The sequence below is a fragment of the Oncorhynchus nerka genome, linkage group LG24 (genome assembly GCF_034236695.1).
Source record: "Oncorhynchus nerka isolate Pitt River linkage group LG24, Oner_Uvic_2.0, whole genome shotgun sequence".
Lineage (NCBI taxonomy): Eukaryota > Metazoa > Chordata > Actinopteri > Salmoniformes > Salmonidae > Oncorhynchus > Oncorhynchus nerka.
This window is the reverse complement of record NC_088419.1, coordinates 7,309,160-7,332,291: the sequence shown is the minus strand read 5'-3', so window position 1 is coordinate 7,332,291 and position 23,132 is coordinate 7,309,160. Positions and strand designations below refer to the sequence as shown.

The 23,132-nt window shown below is 51.2% G+C and overlaps 1 protein-coding gene across 1 annotated transcript in view; it reads left to right on the top strand.

The window, feature by feature from the left end:
- LOC115118883 (kinesin-like protein KIF13B) overlaps window positions 1-23,132 on the top strand; it is a 98,351-nt gene that overhangs the window by 39,302 nt on the left and 35,917 nt on the right. The window contains exons 21-27 of the mRNA XM_065008577.1: window positions 778-924; window positions 2,533-2,682; window positions 6,907-6,999; window positions 11,265-11,438; window positions 14,449-14,606; window positions 21,668-21,800; window positions 22,752-22,901. Coding sequence (XP_064864649.1) covers window positions 778-924; window positions 2,533-2,682; window positions 6,907-6,999; window positions 11,265-11,438; window positions 14,449-14,606; window positions 21,668-21,800; window positions 22,752-22,901 — 1,005 coding nt within the window. The remainder of the gene's footprint in view (window positions 1-777; window positions 925-2,532; window positions 2,683-6,906; window positions 7,000-11,264; window positions 11,439-14,448; window positions 14,607-21,667; window positions 21,801-22,751; window positions 22,902-23,132) is intronic.

The following is a 23,132-nucleotide window of genomic DNA, read 5'->3' as shown; positions in this document are numbered from 1 at the left end:
GGTTAGCTACCTTCCGTAGCCGGAAGGTTGCAAGATCGAATCCCCGAGCTGACAAGGTAAAAAAAAATCTGTTGTTCTGCCCCTGAACAAGGCAGTTAACCCACTGTTCCTAGGCCGTCATTGTAAATAAGAATTAGTTCTTAACTGACTTGTCTAGTAAAATAAAAGGTTAAATAAATCTATTTAAAAAGAACAAAGCAGCTAGCATTGTTTTAAGGTGGTTCTTCTGTTGTAGTCTGCTCTTGGTTGGTCATCAATCAACAAGATCATTGGGAAAAAAAAACATGCTTATTGTCTCTCACCATTTGAAAATGGCCAAACACAGCAGTATTCAGTTGGTAAGAGACAGACGTTCAGGAACAGATTGTCCCCCATCTATCTGTTATACAGACAGAAAAGAGAAATAGGCAAAATAACATGTTGATTTTAGAGCAGTAAAGAAATGTAATAATATATCTGAGCAAACCAGACACCTTTCAATTATATAAATTCAATTAATACTTTTAAAACCATTTTAATATAATAGATAGTAACGTTGTGCTGGACTATGAAGGAATCAATCTGTATTAATAGACTGTTAGAGTATTTATCTGGTCACTATGCTAGTGTATTATGTCTGTAACAGTGTGTTAGAGTATTTATCTGGTCACTATGCTAGTGTATTATGTCTGTAACAGTGTGTTATATGTGGTCCTGTTTGTATTTGAATGTTTAAGGACTCTTGAAAGATTAGTCGAAATGAGGACTAAAAGAGATCCTAATAAAATCTCTCTCCAGCGTGATGCGGTGCTGAGTGAGCCCGCGGTGCAGGTGAGGCGTCAGGGGAAAGGGAAACAGATCTGGGCTCTGGAGAAGATGGAGAACAGACTGGTGGACATGAGAGAACTGTACCAGGAGTGGAAGGACTATGACGAAGACAACCCTGTGAGTTTACAACCCGTGTGTGTGTGTGTGTGTGTGTGAAGTTGAAGCTGAGTGATGTGGTTAACTACTTCTAAGACACGAGACTCTAGATTGTCTCAAAGTTTGCCCTCCTGTTCTTCATTGTTCTGATCTAAAGTAACTAACCAGAGTTAACATACTGTATACTACATATATAATGAGTGTACAGTCGTGGCCAAAAGAATGACACATTGAGAATGACACAAATATTAATTTCCACAAGTTTGCTGCTTCAGTGTCTTTAGATATTTTTGGTAGATGTTACTATGGAATACTGAAGTATTAAAAGGCTTTTATTGACAATTACATGAAGTTGATGCAGAGTCAATATTTGCAGTGTTGACCCTTCTTTTTCAAGACCTCTGCAATCCGCCCTGGCATGCTGCCAATTAACTTCTGGGCCACATCCTGACTGATGGCAGCACATTCTTGCCTAAGCAATGCTTGGAGTTTGTCAGAATTTGTGGGTTTTTGTTTGTCTACCCACCTCTTGAAGATTGACCAAGTTGGCCACGGACCCAAAATATCAATGTTTTGTTCCCCGAGTCACTTAGTTATCACTTTTGCCTTATGGCAAGGTGCTCCATCATGCTGGAAAAGGCATTGTTTGTCACCAAACTGTTCCTGGATGGTTGGGAGAAGTTGCTCTCGGAGGATGCGTTGGTACCATTCTTTATTCATGGCTGTGTTCTTAGGCAAAATTGTGAGTGAGCCCACTCCCTTGGCTGAGAAGCAACCCCACACATGAATGGTCTCAGGATGCTTTACTGTTGCCATGATACAGGACTGATGGTAGCACTCACCTTGTCTTCTCGGGACAAGCTTTTTTCTGAATGCCCCAAACAATCGGAAGGGGGATTCATCAGAGAAAATGTATTTACCCCAGTCCTCAGCAGCCCAATCGCTGTACCTTTTGCAGAATATCAGTCTGTCCCTGATGTTTTTCCTGGAGAGAAGTGGCTTCTTTGCTGCCCTTCTTGACACCAGGCCATCCTCCAAAAGTCTTCGCCTCACTGTGTGTGCAGATGCACTCACACCTGCCTGCTGCCATTTCTGAGCAAGCTCTGTACTGGTGGTGCCCCGAACCCGCAGCTGAATCAACTTTAGGAGACGGTCCTGGCGCTTGCTGGACTTTCTTGGGCGCCCTGAAGCCTTCTTCACAACAATTGAACCGCTCTCCTTGAAGTTCTTGATGATCCGATAAATGGTTGATTTAGGCGCAATCTTACTGGCAGCAATATCCTTGCCTGTGAAGCCCTTTTTGTGCAAAGCAATGATGACGGCAAGTGTTTCCTTGCAGGTAACCATGGTTGACAGAGGAAGAACAATGATTCCAAGCACCACCCTCCTTTTGAAGCTTCCAGTCTTTGTTTAATTATGCTTTTTTCCACCATTTTTCCACCATGTGAAGCCATGCCCATTTCCTGAAGAATTGCATTATGGGCCCCAAAGTACGGATATAGTGTTCTCTAAGTTTCTACTTTGGCGAATTTAGAATGACATCCGGGAACATTTTGGCATACTAACTATATCCATACTATGACCATTCTCTCCCCCTGTCTCCCTCTCCTCCTCTCTCCCCCTGTCTAGGTGATGCGTTCTTACTTCAAGCGTGCCGACCCGTTCTTCGACGAGCAGGAGAACCACAGTCTGATTGGAGTGGCCAACGTGTTTCTGGCCTGTCTCTTCTACGACGTCAAGCTGCAGTACGCTGTACCTATCATCAACCAGAAGGGAGAGGTGTGTGTGTGTGTGTGTGTGTGTGTGTGTGTGTGTGTGTGTGTGTGTGTGTGTGGGTGTTCATCTCATTAAGATGCAGTACGCTGTACCTATCATCAACCAGAAGGGAGAGGTGTGTGTGTGTGTGTGTTAGAACGAACGAACGATCTCATTAAGCTGCAGTGCCCGTCATCAATCAGATTACGTGGGTGACATGTCAGACAAATTATACTAAATGTTCAGTCATTAGTTAGCCTCATGCACTCGTACCCGTATACAGGTTGAACATGGCAGAATTGGACATAAATGCCTACATTTGGAGCTCAGTGGCTGTACAGTAACATGCTATAGATGAGGTCAGAGCTCAGTGGCTGTACAGTAACGTGCTATAGATGAGGTCAGAGCTCAGTGGCTGTACAGTAACGTGCTATAGATGAGGTCAGAGCTCAGTGGTTGTACAGTAACATGCTATAGATGAGGTCAGAGCTCAGTGGCTGTACAGTGAGGTCAGAGCTCAGTGGCTGTACAGTAACATGCTATAGATGAGGTCAGAGCTCAGTGCCTGTACAGTAACATGCTATAGATGAGGTCAGAGCTCAGTGGCTGTACAGTAACATGCTATAGATGAGGTCAGAGCTCAGTGGCTGGACAGTAACATGCTATAGATGAGGTCAGAGCTCAGTGGCTGTACAGTAACATGCTATAGATGAGGTCAGAGCTCAGTGGCTGTACAGTAACATGCTATAGATGAGGTCAGAGCTCAGTGGCTGTACAGTAACATGCTATAGATGAGGTCAGAGCTCAGTGGCTGTACAGTAACATGCTATAGATGAGTTCAGTGGCTGTACAGTAACATGCTATAGATGAGCTCAGTGGCTGTACAGTAACATGCTATAGATGAGCTCAGTGTCTGTACAGTAACACGCTATAGATGAGGTCAGAGCTCAGTGGCTGTACTCAACATGCTGATGAGGTCAGAGCTCAGTGGCTGTACAGTAACATGCTATAGATGAGGTCAGAGCTCAGTGTCTGTACGGTAACATGCTATAGATGAGGTCAGAGCTCAGTGGCTGTACAGTAACATGCTATAGATGAGGTCAGAGCTCAGTGGCTGTACAGTAACATGCTATAGATGAGGTCAGAGCTCAGTGGCTGTACAGTAACATGCTATAGATGAGTTCAGTGGCTGTACAGTAACATGCTATAGATGAGCTCAGTGGCTGTACAGTAACATGCTATAGATGAGCTCAGTGTCTGTACAGTAACACGCTATAGATGAGGTCAGAGCTCAGTGGCTGTTCAGTAACATGCTATAGATGAGGTCAGAGCTCAGTGGCTGTACAGTAACATGCTATAGATGAGGTCAGAGCTCAGTGTCTGTACAGTAACATGCTATAGATGAGGTCAGAGCTCAGTGGCTGTACAGTAACATGCTATAGATGAGGTCAGAGCTCAGTGGCTGTACAGTAACATGCTATAGATGAGGTCAGAGCTCAGTGGCTGTACAGTAACATGCTATAGATGAGGTCAGAGCTCAGTGGCTGTACAGTAACATGCTATAGATGAGGTCAGAGCTCAGTGGCTGTACAGTAACATGCTATAGATGAGGTCAGAGCTCAGTGGCTGTACAGTAACATGCTATAGATGAGGTCAGAGCTCAGTGGCTGTACAGTAACATGCTATAGATGAGGTCAGAGCTCAGTGGCTGTACAGTAACATGCTATAGATGAGGTCAGAGCTCAGTGGCTGTACAGTAACATGCTATAGATGAGGTCAGAGCTCAGTGGCTGTACAGTAACATGCTATAGATGAGGTCAGAGCTCAGTGGCTGTTCAGTAACATGCTATAGATGAGGTCAGAGCTCAGTGGCTGTACAGTAACATGCTATAGATGAGGTCAGAGCTCAGTGGTTGTACAGTAACATGCAATAGATGAGGTCAGAGCTCAGTGGCTGTACAGTAACATGCTGAGGTCAGAGCTCAGTGGCTGTTCAGTAACATGCTATAGATGAGGTCAGAGCTCAGTGGCTGTTCAGTAACATGCTATAGATGAGGTCAGAGCTCAGTGGCTGTACAGTAACATGCTATAGATGAGGTCAGAGCTCAGTGGTTGTACAGTAACATGCTATAGATGAGGTCAGAGCTCAGTGGCTGTAGATGAGGTCAGAGCTCAGTGACAGGATCAGAGCTCAGTGGCTGTACAGTAACATGCTATAGATGAGGTCAGAGCTCAGTGGCTGTTCAGTAACATGCTATAGATGAGGTCAGAGCTCAGTGGCTGTACAGTAACATGATATAGATGAGGTCAGAGCTCAGTGGTTGTACAGTAACATGCTATAGATGAGGTCAGAGCTCAGTGGCTGTACAGTGAGGTCAGAGCTCAGTGGCTGTACAGTAACTTGCTATAGATGAGGTCAGAGCTCAGTGGCTGTTCAGTAACATGCTATAGATGAGGTCAGAGCTCAGTGGCTGTACAGTAACATGCTATAGATGATGTCAGAGCTCAGTGTCTGTACAGTAACATGCTATAGATGAGGTCAGAGCTCAGTGGCTGTACAGTAACATGCTATAGATGAGGTCAGAGCTCAGTGGCTGTACAGTAACATGCTATAGATGAGGTCAGAGCTCAGTGGCTGTACAGTAACATGCTATAGATGAGGTCAGAGCTCAGTGGCTGTACAGTAACATGCTATAGATGAGGTCAGAGCTCAGTGGCTGTACAGTAACATGCTATAGATGAGGTCAGAGCTCAGTGGCTGTTCAGTAACATGCTATAGATGAGGTCAGAGCTCAGTGGCTGTACAGTAACATGCTATAGATGAGGTCAGAGCTCAGTGGCTGTACAGTAACATGCTATAGATGAGGTCAGAGCTCAGTGGCTGTTCAGTAACATGCTATAGATGAGGTCAGAGCTCAGTGGCTGTTCAGTAACATGCTATAGATGAGGTCAGAGCTCAGTGGCTGTTCAGTAACATGCTATAGATGAGGTCAGAGCTCAGTGGCTGTACAGTAACATGCTATAGATGAGGTCAGAGCTCCGCCTCTTGAGCACCTCGCTCGACATAAAGTTCCCCCGATCCCTCCCACTGATTGGTCAACTTTAGAAATGTTGTGTGAGTGAGGGAAATGTTTTGTTGTGTGAGTGAGGGAAATGTTTTGTTGTGTGAGTGAGGGAAATGTTTTGTTGTGTGAGTGAGGGAAATGTTTTGTTGTGTGAGTGAGGGAAATGTTTTGTTGTGTGAGTGAGGGAAATGTTTTGTTGTCTGAGTGAGGGAAAATGTTGTAAATTTAAGGGGAGTCTATTTAAAAAAATATATAATCCTGTTGAGGATTATAATAAATACAGCTCTGATGTCATATAAACCAAACACCTGTGAGTCCAAATGTGCATTTTACATTTCCGAATAATGAATCTCATGTCATATACAGTGTCAACGTTTATAATCACTATGTTAGCTGTGCATGGTGACACGGTGTCATACTCTGGGTTGTTCTGAACACAATGAGCCTGTTTTGTCGTGTCACACACACCTGAATCCTCTCAGGACTCCTTTCTATGGGCACCAATGGGATGATCTGTTTCCCTGAATTACAGGTGAAAGCCCAACACTGTAATATGTTCTATAACGGAGCTAGTCATGTTGGCCATAGAAGAAGCTTTCAAATGATGCCCACCTGACCCTGATTGGTGATGTATAAATGGTCTGTTTTAGGGTTGCCTAAACGACAGTTGTGGGGACGCTGTTTTGTGTCCCACAAAGTGTCCTTGCTCTAGTTCCTCGACGACTCAGCGAGGAGAGGCTCAAAAAAAGCAAACGTATAGTTGAAGACTCTTCTTTGAGTCATAAAAGTACATTGAAATGACTTAGGAACTGTGTACACTGGAGAGAGATGTGAGGCAACCAGTTAGATCCCTCACTGAAACCCTGTGAGGCAACCAGTTAGTCCTCTCACTGAAACCCTGTGGGGCAACCAGTTAGTCCTCTCACTGAAACCCTTGTTGTTTCTTTGTCTTACGTAAAATCAACAGTGTAAAGTTTGAATTCAGTCTTGTCAGGTGAACTGTTGTGTCCTCACCTTTTTAGTCTCATAATTTCCCTGTGATCTCCAAAATGTTTCCCTTTTCAATTGCTACCATGATTATGCCTTTTCAGATGTTTTTTCTTTTAAGAAACATTTTCAATATATAGGCCAATTCCCAGCAGTGTAAAAGGTTAATGAGATTGTGTGTCTTTCTCTCTGTTAGGTGGCAGGGCGTCTCCATGTAGAGGTGTGGCGGGGAAGCAAGGGGCTGGAGGAGACCACTGCAGATGGAGAGACTCGCAAAATGGAGTGTGTGGTAAGAGATTTTCAACAGAGACACTGAAACCTCCGGTCCTGGAGCACGTTCTGAGAGAAAAAAAAAATCGAATTCAATTTGTCACATGCAGCCGAAATAACACAGGTGTAGGTAGACCTTACAGTGAAATGTTTCACTTACAAGCCCTTAACCAACGATGCCGTTTTTAGAAAAAACATTAAAAAATAAATGTAAATGTAAGAGATAAGAATAACAAATAATTAAAGAGCAGCAGTAAATAACAATATCTTGTCTATATACAGGGGGTACCGGTACAGAGTCAATGTGGAGGCTATATACAGGGGGTACCGGTACAGAGTCAATGTGGAGGCTATATACAGGGTGTTACGGTACAGAGTCAATGTGGAGGCTATATACAGGGTATTACGGTACAGAGTCAATGTGGAGGCTATATACAGGGGGTACCGGTACAGAGTCAATGTGGAGGCTATATACAGGGTGTTACGGTACAGAGTCAATGTGGAGGTTATATACAGGGTATTACGGTACAGAGTCAATGTGGAGGCTATATACAGGGGGTACCGGTACAGAGTCAATGTGGAGGCTATATACAGGGGGTACCGGTACAGAGTCAATGTGGAGGCTATATACAGGGGGTACCAGTACAGAGTCAATGTGGAGACTATATACAGGGGGTACCGGTACAGAGTCAATGTGGAGGCTATATACAGGGGGTACCGGTACAGAGTCAATGTGGAGGCTATATACAGGGGGTACCGGTACAGAGTCAATGTGGAGGCTATATACAGGGGGTACCGGTACAGAGTCAATGTGGAGGCTATATACAGGGGGTACCGGTACAGAGTCAATGTGGAGGCTATATACAGGGGGTACCGGTACAGAGTCAATGTGGAGGCTATATACAGGGTGTTACGGTACAGAGTCAATGTGGAGGCTATATACAGGGTATTACGGTACAGAGTCAATGTGGAGGCTATATACAGGGGGTACCGGTACAGAGTCAATGTGGAGGCTATATACAGGGGGTACCGGTACAGAGTCAATGTGGAGGCTATATACAGGGGGTACCAGTACAGAGTCAATGTGGAGACTATATACAGGGGGTACCGGTACAGAGTCAATGTGGAGGCTATATACAGGGGGTACCGGTACAGAGTCAATGTGGAGGCTATATACAGGGGGTACCGGTACAGAGTCAATGTGGAGGCTATATACAGGGGGTACCGGTACAGAGTCAATGTGGAGGCTATATACAGGGGGTACCGGTACAGAGTCAATGTGGAGGCTATATACAGGGGGTACCGGTACAGAGTCAATGTGGAGGCTATATACAGGGGGTACCGGTACAGAGTCAATGTGGAGGCTATATACAGGGGTACCGGTATCAATGTGGAGGCTATATACAGGGGGTACCGGTACAGAGTCAATGTGGAGGCTATATACAGGGGGTACCGGTACAGAGTCAATGTGGAGGCTATATACAGGGGGTACCGGTACAGAGTCAATGTGGAGGCTATATACAGGGGTACCGGTACAGAGTCAATGTGGAGGCTATATACAGGGGGTACCGGTACAGAGTCAATGTGGAGGCTATATACAGGGGTACCGGTACAGAGTCAATGTGGAGGCTATATACAGGGGGTACCGGTACAGAGTCAATGTGGAGGCTATATACAGGGGTACCGGTACAGAGTCAATGTGGAGGCTATATACAGGGGTACTGGTACAGAGTCAATGTGGAGGCTATATACAGGGGGTACCGGTACAGAGTCAATGTGGAGGCTATATACAGGGGTACCGGTACAGAGTCAATGTGGAGGCTATATACAGGGGGTACCGGTACAGAGTCAATGTGAAGGCTATATACAGGGGGTACCGGTACAGATTCAATGTGGAGGCTATATACAGGGGGTACCGGTACAGAGTCAATGTGGAGGCTATATACAGGGGGTACCGGTACAGATTCAATGTGGAGGCTATATACAGGGGTACCGGTACAGAGTCAATGTGGAGGCTATATACAGGGGGTACCGGTACAGAGTCAATGTGGAGGCTATATACAGGGGTACCGGTACAGAGTCAATGTGGAGGCTATATACAGGGGGTACCGGTACAGAGTCAATGTGGAGGCTATATACAGGGGTACCGGTACAGAGTCAATGTGGAGGCTATATACAGGGGGTACCGGTACAGAGTCAATGTGGAGGCTATATACAGGGGGTACCGGTACAGAGTCAATGTGGAGGCTATATACAGGGGGTACCGGTACAGAGTCAATGTGGAGGCTATATACAGGGGGTACCGGTACAGAGTCAATGTGGAGGCTATATACAGGGGGTACCGGTACAGAGTCAATGTGTGGGGGCACCGGTATTGAGGAAATATGTACATGTGGGTAGAGTTATTAAAGTGACTATGAGTAGATAATAACAGAGAGTAGCAGCAGTGTAGAAGAGGTGGGGGGGGCAATATACAAATAGTCTGGGTAGCCATTTGATGTTCAGGAGTCTTATGGCTCCGGTACTGCTTGCCGTGCGGTAGCAGAGAGAACAGTTTATGACTAGACTGGCTAGTGTTTGACTTCCATTTCGCCATCGCTGCTCTGTCCTCTGCAAACAGTCCAAAATCAATACCTAGCCACATTTTTACACCCAATGAATGGTTCAATTTAAAATAGACAGTAATATGTTAGTGTTTTCAAATGTTTGTCTTGTCCTTTTTAACTTCTTGCGTCGAACCATCCCGGATCCGGTATCGTGACTACAGCCTCAAGCTCATTAGCATAACGCAACGTTAACTATTCATGAAAATCGCAAATGAAATGAAATTAATCTATTTGCTCTCAAGCTTAGCCTTTTGTTAACAACACTGTCATCTCAGATTTTCAAAATATGCTTTTGAACCATAGCTAACCAAGCATTTGTGTAACAGTATTGATAGCTAATGTAGCATTTAGCGTAGCATTTAGCGTTCGCATTCAGCAGGCAACATTTTCACAAAAACCAGAAAAGCATTCAAATAAAATCATTTACCTTTGAAGAACTTCGGGATGTTTTCAATGAGGAGACTCTCAGATAGCAAATGTTCAGTTTTTCCTGAAAGATTATTTGTTTAGGACAAATCGCTCCGTTTTCTGCGTCACGTTTAGCTACGAAAAAACCCCTGTATCCAGGATTGTGTAAATCTATCCGCAAGCTCATTAGCATAACACAACGTTAACTATTCATGAAAATCGCAAATGAAATTAATCTATTTGCTCTCAAGCTTAGCCTGTTGTTAACAACACTGTCATCTCAGATTTTCAAAATATGCTTTTGAACCATAGCTAAACAAGCATTTGTGTAACAGTATTGATAGCCTAGCATAGGATTATGCCTGTCTTTCAGCAGGCAACATTTTCACAAAAACCAGAAAAGGATTCAAATAAAATCATTTACCTTTGAAGAACTTCAGATGTTTTCAATGAGGAGACTCTCAGTTAGATAGCAAATGTTCCGTCTTTACAAAAAAATATTATTTGTGTCGACTAATCGCTCCGTTTTGTTCATCACGTTTGGGTAAGGAAAAAAATAAATAAATAAGTAATTAAAACGCAAACTTTTTTCCAAATTAACTCCATAATATCGACAAACATGGCAAACCGATGTTTAGAATCAATCCTCAAGGTGTTTTTCACATATCTATCGACGATAAAATCCTTCGTGGCAGTTGACTTTCTCTTCTGAAGAAATGGAACGCGCATGGACCTACAGATTACGCAATAATTTCGACACAGGACACCTGGCGGGACACCAGGTAAATGTAGTCTCTTATGGTCAATCTTCCAATGATATGCCTACAAACACGTCACAATGCTGCAGACACCTTGGAGAAACGACAGAAAGGGCAGGCTCATTCCTGGCGCATTCACAGCCATATAAGGAGACATTGGAACACAGCGCCTTCAGAATCTGGGGCATTTCCTGTATGAAACTTCATCTTGGTTTCGCCTGTTGCATTAGTTCTGGGGCACTCACAGATAATATCTTTGCAGTTTTGGAAACGTCAGAGTTTTGTCTTTCCAAGGCTGTCAATTCCATGCATAGTCGAGCATCTTTTCGTGACAAAATATTGCGCTTAAAACGGGCACGTCTTTTTATCCAATAATGACATAGCGCCCCCATAGGTTGAAGAGGTTAAGTGGTGTTTGTTGAAATGATCATTCAGAATCTATAGCCACTTGACTGTATTATGGAATGTGTTCATATATTCGCTGAGTGTCTCCTCCTCTCCTCTCTGTCCAGGTGAGGATCCTGCAGGCTACAGGTCTTCCCCGTCACCTGGGTAACTTTGTGTTCTGCCAGTACCACTTCTGGGGGCAGGACGAGCCTGTTTTCATCGCCCCTGAGATGGAGCCCTCACCTCCGTCAGCCACCAGCAAAGAGCCCCTCTGCACCGTGCTGTTTGACAGTAGCAAGGTGGGACTGTGGCTTGGTCACATAGAGACAGGCATAGAAACCTTTAATAGCCGTAGAGGACAGCAGAGTCTCTCTCTACATATTGTATAGAAAAGCCTAAACTTCTGCATGTGTCCTGTGCTATAATGTGTTGGTCGTATTAGATTAAACAGACTCGTTGTAACTGAAAGCTGGGTATACAGCTGACAGGAGCAACGTGGGACAATGGGCTAGGCCCGTCACCACGGAACACGGAGGCCGTGGCCCGTCACCACGGAGGCCGTGGCCCGTCACCACGGAACACTGAGGCCGTGGCTCGTCTCCTGGGAACACTGAGGCCGTGGCCCGTCTCCTGGGAACACTGAGGCCGTGGCCCGTCTCCTGGGAACACGGAGGCCGTGGCCCGTCACCACGGAACACGGAGGCCGTGGCTCGTCTCCTGGGAACACGGAGGCCGTGGCTCGTCTCCTGGGAACACGGAGGCCGTGGCTCGTCTCCTGGGAACACGGAGGCCGTGGCTCGTCTCCTGGGAACACGGAGGCCGTGGCTCGTCTCCTGGGAACACGGAGGCCGTGGCTCGTCTCCTGGGAACACGGAGGCCGTGGCTCGTCTCCTGGGAACACGGAGGCCGTGGCTCGTCTCCTGGGAACACGGAGGCCGTGGCTCGTCTCCTGGGAACACGGAGGCCGTGGCTCGTCTCCTGGGAACACGGAGGCCGTGGCTCGTCTCCTGGGAACACGGAGGCCGTGGCTCGTCTCCTGGGAACACGGAGGCCGTGGCTCGTCTCCTGGGAACACGGAGGCCGTGGCTCGTCTCCTGGGAACACGGAGGCCGTGGCTCGTCTCCTGGGAACACGGAGGCCGTGGCTCGTCTCCTGGGAACACGGAGGCCGTGGCTCGTCTCCTGGGAACACGGAGGCCGTGGCTCGTCTCCTGGGAACACTGAGGCCGTGGCTCGTCTCCTGGGAACACTGAGGCCGTGGCTCGTCTCCTGGGAACACTGAGGCCGTGGCTCGTCTCCTGGGAACACTGAGGCCGTGGCTCGTCTCCTGGGAACACTGAGGCCGTGGCTCGTCTCCTGGGAACACTGAGGCCGTGGCTCGTCTCCTGGGAACACTGAGGCCGTGGCTCGTCTCCTGGGAACACTGAGGCCGTGGCTCGTCTCCTGGGAACACTGAGGCCGTGGCCCGTCTCCTGGGAACACTGAGGCCGTGGCCCGTCTCCTGGGAACACTGAGGCCGTGGCCCGTCTCCTGGGAACACTGAGGCCGTGGCCCGTCTCCTGGGAACACTGAGGCCGTGGCCCGTCTCCTGGGAACACTGAGGCCGTGGCCCGTCTCCTGGGAACACTGAGGCCGTGGCCCGTCTCCTGGGAACACTGAGGCCGTGGCCCGTCTCCTGGGAACACTGAGGCCGTGGCCCGTCTCCTGGGAACACTGAGGCCGTGGCCCGTCTCCTGGGAACACTGAGGCCGTGGCCCGTCTCCTGGGAACACTGAGGCCGTGGCCCGTCTCCTGGGAACACTGAGGCCGTGGCCCGTCTCCTGGGAACACTGAGGCCGTGGCCCGTCTCCTGGGAACACTGAGGCCGTGGCCCGTCTCCTGGGAACACTGAGGCCGTGGCCCGTCTCCTGGGAACACTGAGGCCGTGGCCCGTCTCCTGGGAACACTGGGGCCGTGGCCCGTCTCCTGGGAACACGGAGGCCGTGGCCCGTCTCCTGGGAACACGGAGGCCGTGGCCCGTCTCCTGGGAACACTGAGGCCGTGGCCCGTCTCCTGGGAACACTGAGGCCGTGGCCCGTCTCCTGGGAACACTGAGGCCGTGGCCCGTCTCCTGGGAACACTGAGGCCGTGGCCCGTCTCCTGGGAACACTGAGGCCGTGGCCCGTCTCCTGGGAACACTGAGGCCGTGGCCCGTCTCCTGGGAACACTGAGGCCGTGGCCCGTCTCCTGGGAACACTGAGGCCGTGGCCCGTCTCCTGGGAACACTGAGGCCGTGGCCCGTCTCCTGGGAACACTGAGGCCGTGGCCCGTCTCCTGGGAACACTGAGGCCGTGGCCCGTCTCCTGGGAACACTGAGGCCGTGGCCCGTCTCCTGGGAACACTGAGGCCGTGGCCCGTCTCCTGGGAACACGGAGGCCGTGGCCCGTCTCCTGGGAACACGGAGGCCGTGGCCCGTCTCCTGGGAACACGGAGGCCGTGGCCCGTCTCCTGGGAACACGGAGGCCGTGGCCCGTCTCCTGGGAACACGGAGGCCGCGGCCTGGGAACACGGAGGCCGTGGCTCTTCACCACAAACACGGAGGCCGTGGCCCGTCTCCTGGGTACACGGAGGCCGTGGCCCGTCGCCTGGGAACACGGAGGCCGCGGCCTGGGAACACGGAGGCCGTGGCTCGTCACCACAAACACGGAGGTCATCTCCTGGGAACACTGAGGCCGTGGCTCGTCACCACAAACACGGAGGTCATCTCCTGGGAACACTGAGGCCGTGGCTCGTCACCACAAACACGGAGGTCGTCTCCTGGGAACACTGAGGCCGTGGCTCGTCTCCTGGGAACACTGAGGCCGTGGCTCGTCTCCTGGGAACACGGAGGCCGCCTCCTGGGACCACGGAGGCCGTGGCTCGTCTCCTGGTAACATAATTAGTAATCATGAAGTAAGGTAGGACAGAGGAGAAGTCTATCCACATACAGATACTAATCCCTCCAGACATTTGGTATGGCTCTTGTTCTGTGTACACCAGACTTAACATTTGTATGGCTCTTGTTCTGTGTACAACCAGACTTGCTAGGACAGCCACACCAACTCAAAACCCGGAAACTTTCTGCTTGTTCTTTATTCTCCCAGATTCTGGGAATCCTTCAACCATGATTTTTTGGAAAAGCCAAAACATTTTGGGAGTGTTACCAGAGCAAAGCGACATACGTGGCTCAGGAGCTGTGTTGGATCTCATAATCTGACCGAATTGGAATGATTGTGTGTCCAGTGTTTGTCTCATGTGCCTTTTTGTGTGCTCTGTGTTTGTTTGGTTCCAGGAGATGGAGGTGTGTGTGTCCGAGGAGTTTGTGGAGTTTGTGGCGGAGGGGGCAGTGGCCATCGAGGTATTCGGACATAAGCAGGCCAACCACCGCAGGAACCTGGCTCTCTGGGATCTGGGAGTCATTCAGGCCAAGACACGAACCCTCAGAGAGAGGTAGGTTGGCTGGCTGGCTGGGGGAAGAGGGGTAGGCTGGCTGGCTGGGGGAAGAGGGGTAGGCTGGCTGGCTGGGGGAAGAGGGGTAGGCTGGCTGGCTGGGGAAGAGGGGTAGGCTGGCTGGCTGGCTGGGGGAAGAGGGGTAGGCTGGCTGGGGGAAGAGGGGTAGGCTGGCTGGCTGGCTGGCTGGGGGAAGAGGGGTAGGCTGGCTGGCTGGCTGGGGGAAGAGGGGTAGGCTGGCTGGCTGGGGGAAGAGGGGTAGGCTTGCTGGCTGGGGGAAGAGGGGTAGGCTGGCTGGCTGGGGGAAGAGGGGTAGGCTGGCTGGCTGGGGGAAGAGGGGTAGGCTGGCTGGCTGGGGGAAGAGGGGTAGGCTGGCTGGCTGGGGGAAGAGGGGTAGGCTGGCTGGCTGGGGGAAGAGGGGTAGGCTGGCTGGCTGGGGGAAGAGGGGTAGGCTTGCTGGCTGGGGGAAGAGGGGGTAGGCTGGCTGGCTGGGGGAAGAGGGGTATGTTGGCTGGCTGGCTGGGGGAAGAGGGGTATGTTAGCTGGCTGGCTGGCTGGGGAAGAGGGGTAAGGCTGGCTGGCTGGGGGAAGAGGGGTATGTTAGCTGGCTGGCTGGGGGAAGAGGGGTAAGGCTGGCTGGCTGGGGAAGAGGGGTAGGTTAGCTGGCTGGCTGGGGAAGAGGGGTAAGGCTGGCTGGCTGGGGGAAGAGGGGTATGTTAGCTGGCTGGCTGGCTGGGGAAGAGGGGTATGTTAGCTGGCTGGCTGGGGGAAGAGGGGTAAGGCTGGCTGGCTGGGGGAAGAGGGGTAGGTTAGCTGGCTGGCTGGGGGAAGAGGGGTAAGGCTGGCTGGCTGGGGGAAGAGGGGTATGTTAGCTGGCTGGCTGGGGGAAGAGGGGTATGTTAGCTGGCTGGCTGGGGGAAGAGGGGTAAGGCTGACTGGCTGGGGGAAGAGGGGTATGTTGGCTGGCTGGCTGGGGGAAGAGGGGTAAGGCTGGCTGGCTGGGGGAAGAGGGGTAGGCTGGCTGGCTGGGGGAAGAGGTGTAGGCTGGCTGGCTGGGGGAAGAGGTGTAGGCTGGCTGGCTGGCTAGGGGAAGAGGGGTTGGCTGGCTGGCTGCCTAGGGGAAGAGGGGTAGGCTGGCTGGCTGGGGGAAGAGGGGTAGGCTGGCTGGCTGGGGAAGAGGGGTTGGCTGGCTGGCTGCCTAGGGGAAGAGGGGTAGGCTGGCTGGCTGGGGAAGAGGGGTAGGCTGGCTGGCTGGGGGAAGAGGGGTAGGCTGGCTGGGGAAGAGGGGTAGGCTGGCTGGGGAAGAGGGGTTGGCTGGCTGGCTGCCTAGGGGAAGAGGGGTTGGCTGGCTGGCTGCCTAGGGGAAGAGGGGTAGGCTGGCTGGCTGGGGGAAGAGGGGTAGGCTGGCTGGCTGGGGGAAGAGGGGTTGGCTGGCTGGCTGCCTAGGGGAAGAGGGGTAGGCTGGCTGGCTGGGGGAAGAGGGGTAGGCTGGCTGGCTGGGGGAAGAGGGGTAGGCTGGCTGGCTGGGGGAAGAGGGGTAGGCTGGCTGGCTGGGGGAAGAGGGGTAGGCTGGCTGGGGAAGAGGGTTGGCTGGCTGGTTGGCTAGGGGAAGAGGGGTAGGCTGGCTTGCTGGCTAGGGGAAGAGGAGTAGGCTGGCTGGCTGGGGGAAGAGGGGAAGGCTGGCTGGCTGGGGGAAGAGGGGTAGGCTGGCTGGCTGGCTGTGGGAAGAGGGGTAGGCTGGCTGGGGGAAGAGGGGTTGGCTGGCTGGCTGGCTGGGGGAAGAAGGGTAGGCTGGCTGGGGAAGAGGGGTTGGCTGGCTGGCTGGCTGGGGGAAGAGGGGTAGGCTGGCTGGCTGGGGGAAGAGGGAATGCTGGCTGGCTGGGGGAAGAGGGGTTGGCTGGCTGGCTGGCTAGGGGAAGAGGGTTGGCTGGCAGGCTGGCTAGGGGAAGAGGGGTTGGCTGGCTGGCTGTCTAGGGAAGAGGGGTTGGCTGGCTGGCTGCCTAGGGGAAGAGGGGTTGGCTGGCTGGCTGGGGGAAGAGGGGTAGGCTGGCTGGCTGGCTAGGGGAAGAGGGGTAGGCTGGGGGAAGAGTGGTTGGCTGGCTGGCTGGGGGAAGAGGGTAGGCTGGCTGGCTGGGGGAAGAGGGGTAGGCTGGGGGAAGAGGGGTAGGCTGGGGGAAGATGGGTAGGCTGGGGAAGAGGGGTTGGCTGGCTGGCTGGCTAGGGGAAGAGGGGTAGGCTGGCTGGCTGGGGAAAGAGGGGTAGGCTGGCTGGCTGGGGAAAGAGGGGTAGGCTGGCTGGCTGTGGGAAGAGGGGTAGGCTGGCTGGCTGTGGGAAGAGGGGTATGCTGATAGGGATAAACTGGTAGGGGTAGCGGGGTCGGCTGTTGGGGATAGAGGGGTCGGCTGGTAGAGGGGTGGGGGTAGAGGGTGGGGGTAGAAGGGTGGGGCTAGAAGGGTAGAGGGGTGGGGCTAGAAGGGTAGAGGGTGGGGCTAGAAGGGTAGAGGGGTGGGGCTATGAGGGTGGAGGGGTGGGGCTATGAGGGTGGAGGGGTGGGGCTAGGAGGGTAGAGGGTTGGGGGAGGAGGTGGAAGCTCAGAGAGAGGTACAGTATTCTGCCCTGGGGGAGAGGGAATGACATGTGGTTTGCAAACCGGATCACACAGAAAAACAATACATTGAGTTGGTATATAACCAGGTGGAGGCAGGTGACTGGAGCTGTGGGTTGGTATATAACCAGGTGGAGCTGTGGGTGGGTATATAACCAGGTTAAGCTGTGGGTTGGTGTATAACCAGGTGGAGGCAGGTGACTGGAGCTGTGGGTTGGTATATAACCAGGTGGAGCTGTGGGTTGGTGTATAACCAGGTGACTGGAGCTGTGGGTTGGTGTATAACCAGGTGGAGCTGTGGGTTGGTGTGTAACCAGGTGGAGCTGTGGGTTGGTATATAACCAGGTGACTGGAGCTGTGGGTTGGTATATAACCAGGTGACTGGAGCTGTGGGTTGGTGTGTAACCAGGTGGAGCTGTGGGTTGGTATATAACCAGGTGACTGGAGCTGTGGGTTGGTATATAACCAGGTGACTGGAGCTGTGGGTTGGTGTATAACCAGGTGGAGCTGTGGGTTGGTATATAACCAGGTGGAGCTGTGGGTTGGTATATAACCAGGTGGAGCTGTGGGTTGGTGTATAACCAGGTGACTGGAGCTGTGGGTTGGTGTATAACCAGGTGGAGCTGTGGGTTGGTGTGTAACCAGGTGGAGCTGTGGGTTGGTATATAACCAGGTGACTGGAGCTGTGGGTTGGTGTATAACCAGGTGACTGGAGCTGTGGGTTGGTATATAACCAGGTGGAGCTGTGGGTTGGTATATAACCAGGTGGAGCTGTGGGTTGGTGTATAACCAGGTGGAGCTGTGGGTTGGTATATAACCAGGTGGAGCTGTGGGTTGGTATATAACCAGGTGGAGCTGTGGGTTGGTATATAACCAGGTGGAGCTGTGGGTTGGTGTATAACCAGGTGGAGCTGTGGGTTGGTATATAACCAGGTGGAGCTGTGGGTTGGTGTATAACCAGGTGGAGCTGTGGGTTGGTATATAACCAGGTGGAGCTGTGGGTTGGTGTATAACCAGGTGGAGCTGTGGGTTGGTATATAACCAGGTGGAGCTGTGGGTTGGTGTATAACCAGGTGGAGCTGTGGGTTGGTATATAACCAGGTGGAGCTGTGGGTTGGTATATAACCAGGTGGAGCTGTGGGTTGGTATATAACCAGGTGGAGCTGTGGGTTGGTGTATAACCAGGTGGAGCTGTGGGTTGGTGTATAACCAGGTGGAGCTGTGGGTTGGTGTATAACCAGGTGGAGCTGTGGGTTGGTGTATAACCAGGTGACTGGAGCTGTGGGTTGGTATATAACCAGGTGACTGGAGCTGTGGGTTGGTATATAACCAGGTGACTGGAGCTGTGGGTTGGTATATAACCAGGTGACTGGAGCTGTGGGTTGGTATATAACCAGGTGGAGCTGTGGGTTGGTGTATAACCAGGTGGAGCTGTGGGTTGGTGTATAACCAGGTGGAGCTGTGGGTTGGTGTATAACCAGGTGGAGCTGCGGGTTGGTGTATAACCAGGTGGAGCTGTGGGTTGGTGTATAACCAGGTGGAGCTGTGGGTTGGTGTATAACCAGGTGGAGCTGTGGGTTGGTGTATAACCAGGTGGAGCTGTGGGTTGGTGTATAACCAGGTGGAGCTGTGGGTTGGTGTATAACCAGGTGACTGGAGCTGTGGGTTGGTATATAACCAGGTGGAGCTGTGGGTTGGTATATAACCAGGTGACTGGAGCTGTGGGTTGGTATATAACCAGGTGGAGCTGTGGGTTGGTATATAACCAGGTGGAGCTGTGGGTTGGTATATAACCAGGTGGAGCTGTGGGTTGGTATATAACCAGGTGACTGGAGCTGTGGGTTGGTATATAACCAGGTGACTGGAGCTGTGGGTTGGTATATAACCAGGTGGAGCTGTGGGTTGGTATATAACCAGGTGGAGCTGTGGGTTGGTGTATAACCAGGTGGAGCTGTGGGTTGGTATATAACCAGGTGGAGCTGTGGGTTGGTGTATAACCAGGTGGAGCTGTGGGTTGGTATATAACCAGGTGGAGCTGTGGGTTGGTGTATAACCAGGTGGAGCTGTGGGTTGGTGTATAACCAGGTGGAGCTGTGGGTTGGTGTATAACCAGGTGGAGCTGTGGGTTGGTATATAACCAGGTGGAGCTGTGGGTTGGTATATAACCAGGTGGAGCTGTGGGTTGGTATATAACCAGGTGGAGCTGTGGGTTGGTATATAACCAGGTGACTGGAGCTGTGGGTTGGTATATAACCAGGTGGAGCTGTGGGTTGGTGTATAACCAGGTGACTGGAGCTGTGGGTTGGTATATAACCAGGTGGAGCTGTGGGTTGGTATATAACCAGGTGGAGCTGTGGGTTGGTGTATAACCAGGTGGAGCTGTGGGTTGGTGTATAACCAGGTGGAGCTGTGGGTTGGTATATAACCAGGTGGAGCTGTGGGTTGGTATATAACCAGGTGGAGCTGTGGGTTGGTATATAACCAGGTGGAGCTGTGGGTTGGTGTATAACCAGGTGGAGCTGTGGGTTGGTGTATAACCAGGTGGAGCTGTGGGTTGGTATATAACCAGGTGGAGCTGTGGGTTGGTATATAACCAGGTGGAGCTGTGGGTTGGTATATAACCAGGTGGAGCTGTGGGTTGGTATATAACCAGGTGGAGCTGTGGGTTGGTATATAACCAGGTGACTGGAGCTGTGGGTTGGTATATAACCAGGTGGAGCTGTGGGTTGGTGTATAACCAGGTGACTGGAGCTGTGGGTTGGTATATAACCAGGTGGAGCTGTGGGTTGGTATATAACCAGGTGGAGCTGTGGGTTGGTATATAACCAGGTGGAGCTGTGGGTTGGTATATAACCAGGTGGAGCTGTGGGTTGGTATATAACCAGGTGGAGCTGTGGGTTGGTATATAACCAGGTGGAGCTGTGGGTTGGTATATAACCAGGTGGAGCTGTGGGTTGGTGTATAACCAGGTGGAGCTGTGGGTTGGTATATAACCAGGTGGAGCTGTGGGTTGGTGTATAACCAGGTGGAGCTGTGGGTTGGTATATAACCAGGTGGAGCTGTGGGTTGGTATATAACCAGGTGGAGCTGTGGGTTGGTATATAACCAGGTGGAGCTGTGGGTTGGTATATAACCAGGTGGAGCTGTGGGTTGGTATATAACCAGGTGGAGCTGTGGGTTGGTATATAACCAGGTGGAGCTGTGGGTTGGTATATAACCAGGTGGAGCTGTGGGTTGGTATATAACCAGGTGGAGCTGTGGGTTGGTGTATAACCAGGTGGAGCTGTGGGTTGGTATATAACCAGGTGACTGGAGCTGTGGGTTGGTGTATAACCAGGTGGAGCTGTGGGTTGGTGTATAACCAGGTGGAGCTGTGGGTTGGTGTATAACCAGGTGGAGCTGTGGGTTGGTATATAACCAGGTGGAGCTGTGGGTTGGTATATAACCAGGTGGAGCTGTGGGTTGGTATATAACCAGGTGGAGCTGTGGGTTGGTGTATAACCAGGTGGAGCTGTGGGTTGGTGTATAACCAGGTGGAGCTGTGGGTTGGTGTATAACCAGGTGGAGCTGTGGGTTGGTGTATAACCAGGTGGAGCTGTGGGTTGGTGTATAACCAGGTGGAGCTGTGGGTTGGTATATAACCAGGTGGAGCTGTGGGTTGGTGTATAACCAGGTGGAGCTGTGGGTTGGTATATAACCAGGTGGAGCTGTGGGTTGGTGTATAACCAGGTGGAGCTGTGGGTTGGTGTATAACCAGGTGGAGCTGTGGGTTGGTGTATAACCAGGTGGAGCTGTGGGTTGGTGTATAACCAGGTGGAGCTGTGGGTTGGTGTATAACCAGGTGGAGCTGTGGGTTGGTATATAACCAGGTGGAGCTGTGGGTTGGTATATTTTCTTATCCTCTTATCCTTGTTCTGTAGTAAATGTTTTAGTTTTCTTATACTTGTTCCGTAGTAAATGTTTTAGTTGTCTTATACTTGTTCTGTAGTAAATGTTTTAGTTTTCTTATACTTGTTCCGTAGTAAATGTTTTAGTTGTCTTATACTTGTTCTGTAGTAAATGTTTTAGTTGTCTTATACTTGTTCTGTAGTAAATGTTTTAGTTGTCTTATACTTGTTCCGTAGTAAATGTTTTAGTTGTCTTATACTTGTTCCGTAGTAAATGTTTTAGTTTTCTTATACTTGTTCTGTAGTAAATGTTTTAGTTTTCTTATCCTTGTTCCGTAGTAAATGTTTTAGTTGTCTTGTCCTCTTATACTTGTTCTGTAGTAAATGTTTTAGTTTTCTTATACTTGTTCCGTAGTAAATGTTTTAGTTGTCTTATACTTGTTCCGGAGTAAATGTTTTAGTTGTTTCCTGTGAAGCACATTGTGTTGTTTTCCATGTCTGAAATGTTCTGTATAAATAAAGCTTGATTTGATTACTGTCGTGATAACTGTGTGTGTGTGTGTGACCAGGTGGAGTGAGGTGACTCGTAGATTAGAGCTGTGGGTTCAGGTGTTGGAGCTGAATGAAGCAGGAGAGTTCACCCCTGTGGAGGTCCTACCACCCAAGGACGTGGGCACTGGGGGCATCTTCCTGCTCCGACAGGTCGGTAGCTTGTTTTCTGTGTGCAGTACAGGACGCAGTGTGTTTTGGCGCTACCTCTTGGGAGTGTCTACAAGAGTTGTTTTATTTGATGTATACTAGATGTTTAGTAGGAAAAGTCTGTGATCCCTGCAGGGCCAGTCTGTAACCTGATCACTGTCTCCCCCTCCCCAGGGCCAGTCTCTAACCTGAACCCTCTCTCCCCCTCCCCAGGGCCAGTCTGTAACCTGAACCCTGTCTCCTCCTCCCCAGGGCCAGTCTCTAACCTGAACCCTGTCTCCCCCTCCCCAGGGCCAGTCTCTAACCTGAACCCTGTCTCCCCCTCCCCAGGGCCAGTCTGTAACCTGAACCCTGTCTCCTCCTCCCCAGGGCCAGTCTCTAACCTGAACCGTGTCTCCCCCTCCCCAGGGCCAGTCTCTAACCTGAACCCTGTCTCCCCCTCCCCAGGGCCAGTCTCTAACCTGAACCCTGTCTCCTCCTCCCCAGGGCCAGTCTGTAACCTGAACCCTGTCTCCCCCTCCCCAGGGCCAGTCTCTAACCTGAACCCTGTCTCCCCCTCCCCAGGGCCAGTCTGTAACCTGAACCCTGTCCCCTCCTCCCCAGGGCCAGTCTCTACCCTGAACCCTGTCTCCCCCTCCCCAGGGCCAGTCTGTAACCTGAACCCTGTCCTCTCCTCCCCAGGGCCAGTCTCTAACCTGAACCCTGTCTCCCCCTCCCCTGGGCCAGTCTCTAACCTGAACCCTGTCTCCTCCTCCCCAGGGCCAGTCTCTAACCTGAACCCTGTCTCCCCCTCCCCAGGGCCAGTCTCTAACCTGAACCCTGTCTCCCCCTCCCCAGGGCCAGTCTCTAACCTGAACCCTGTATCCCCCTCCCCAGGGCCAGTCTCTAACCTGAACCCTGTCTCCCCCTCCCCAGGGCCAGTCTCTAACCTGAACCCTGTCTCCCCCTCCCCAGGGCCAGTCTCGTCGTGTTCAGGTGGAGGTCCGGTCCGTACAGGACTCGGGCACCATGCCTCTCATTGCCACAAAAATCCTCTCTGTTTCCATCGGCAACGTGGAGGTTCGGCAGGCCCGCCCTTCGGATGAGGACATGGACAGCTATCAGGTAACACTGATTGGAATCAGTTTATGGTAATCTGAGACATTGGGAGAACCTCAATTGTATTTCCTTGACTCCTCGTGTCCTCACTCTTCTCCTCCTTCTCAAAGCCCATTGGATTGAAATGTCAGAGGTTCCTCCCCTCTCAGCTTCTCATCCAATGGGCTTTGATAGGAAGGAGAGGAGAGAGAAAGGAATAAAGGCAATGCAGTTGAGATTCTCCCTGTAAGTTGAGTG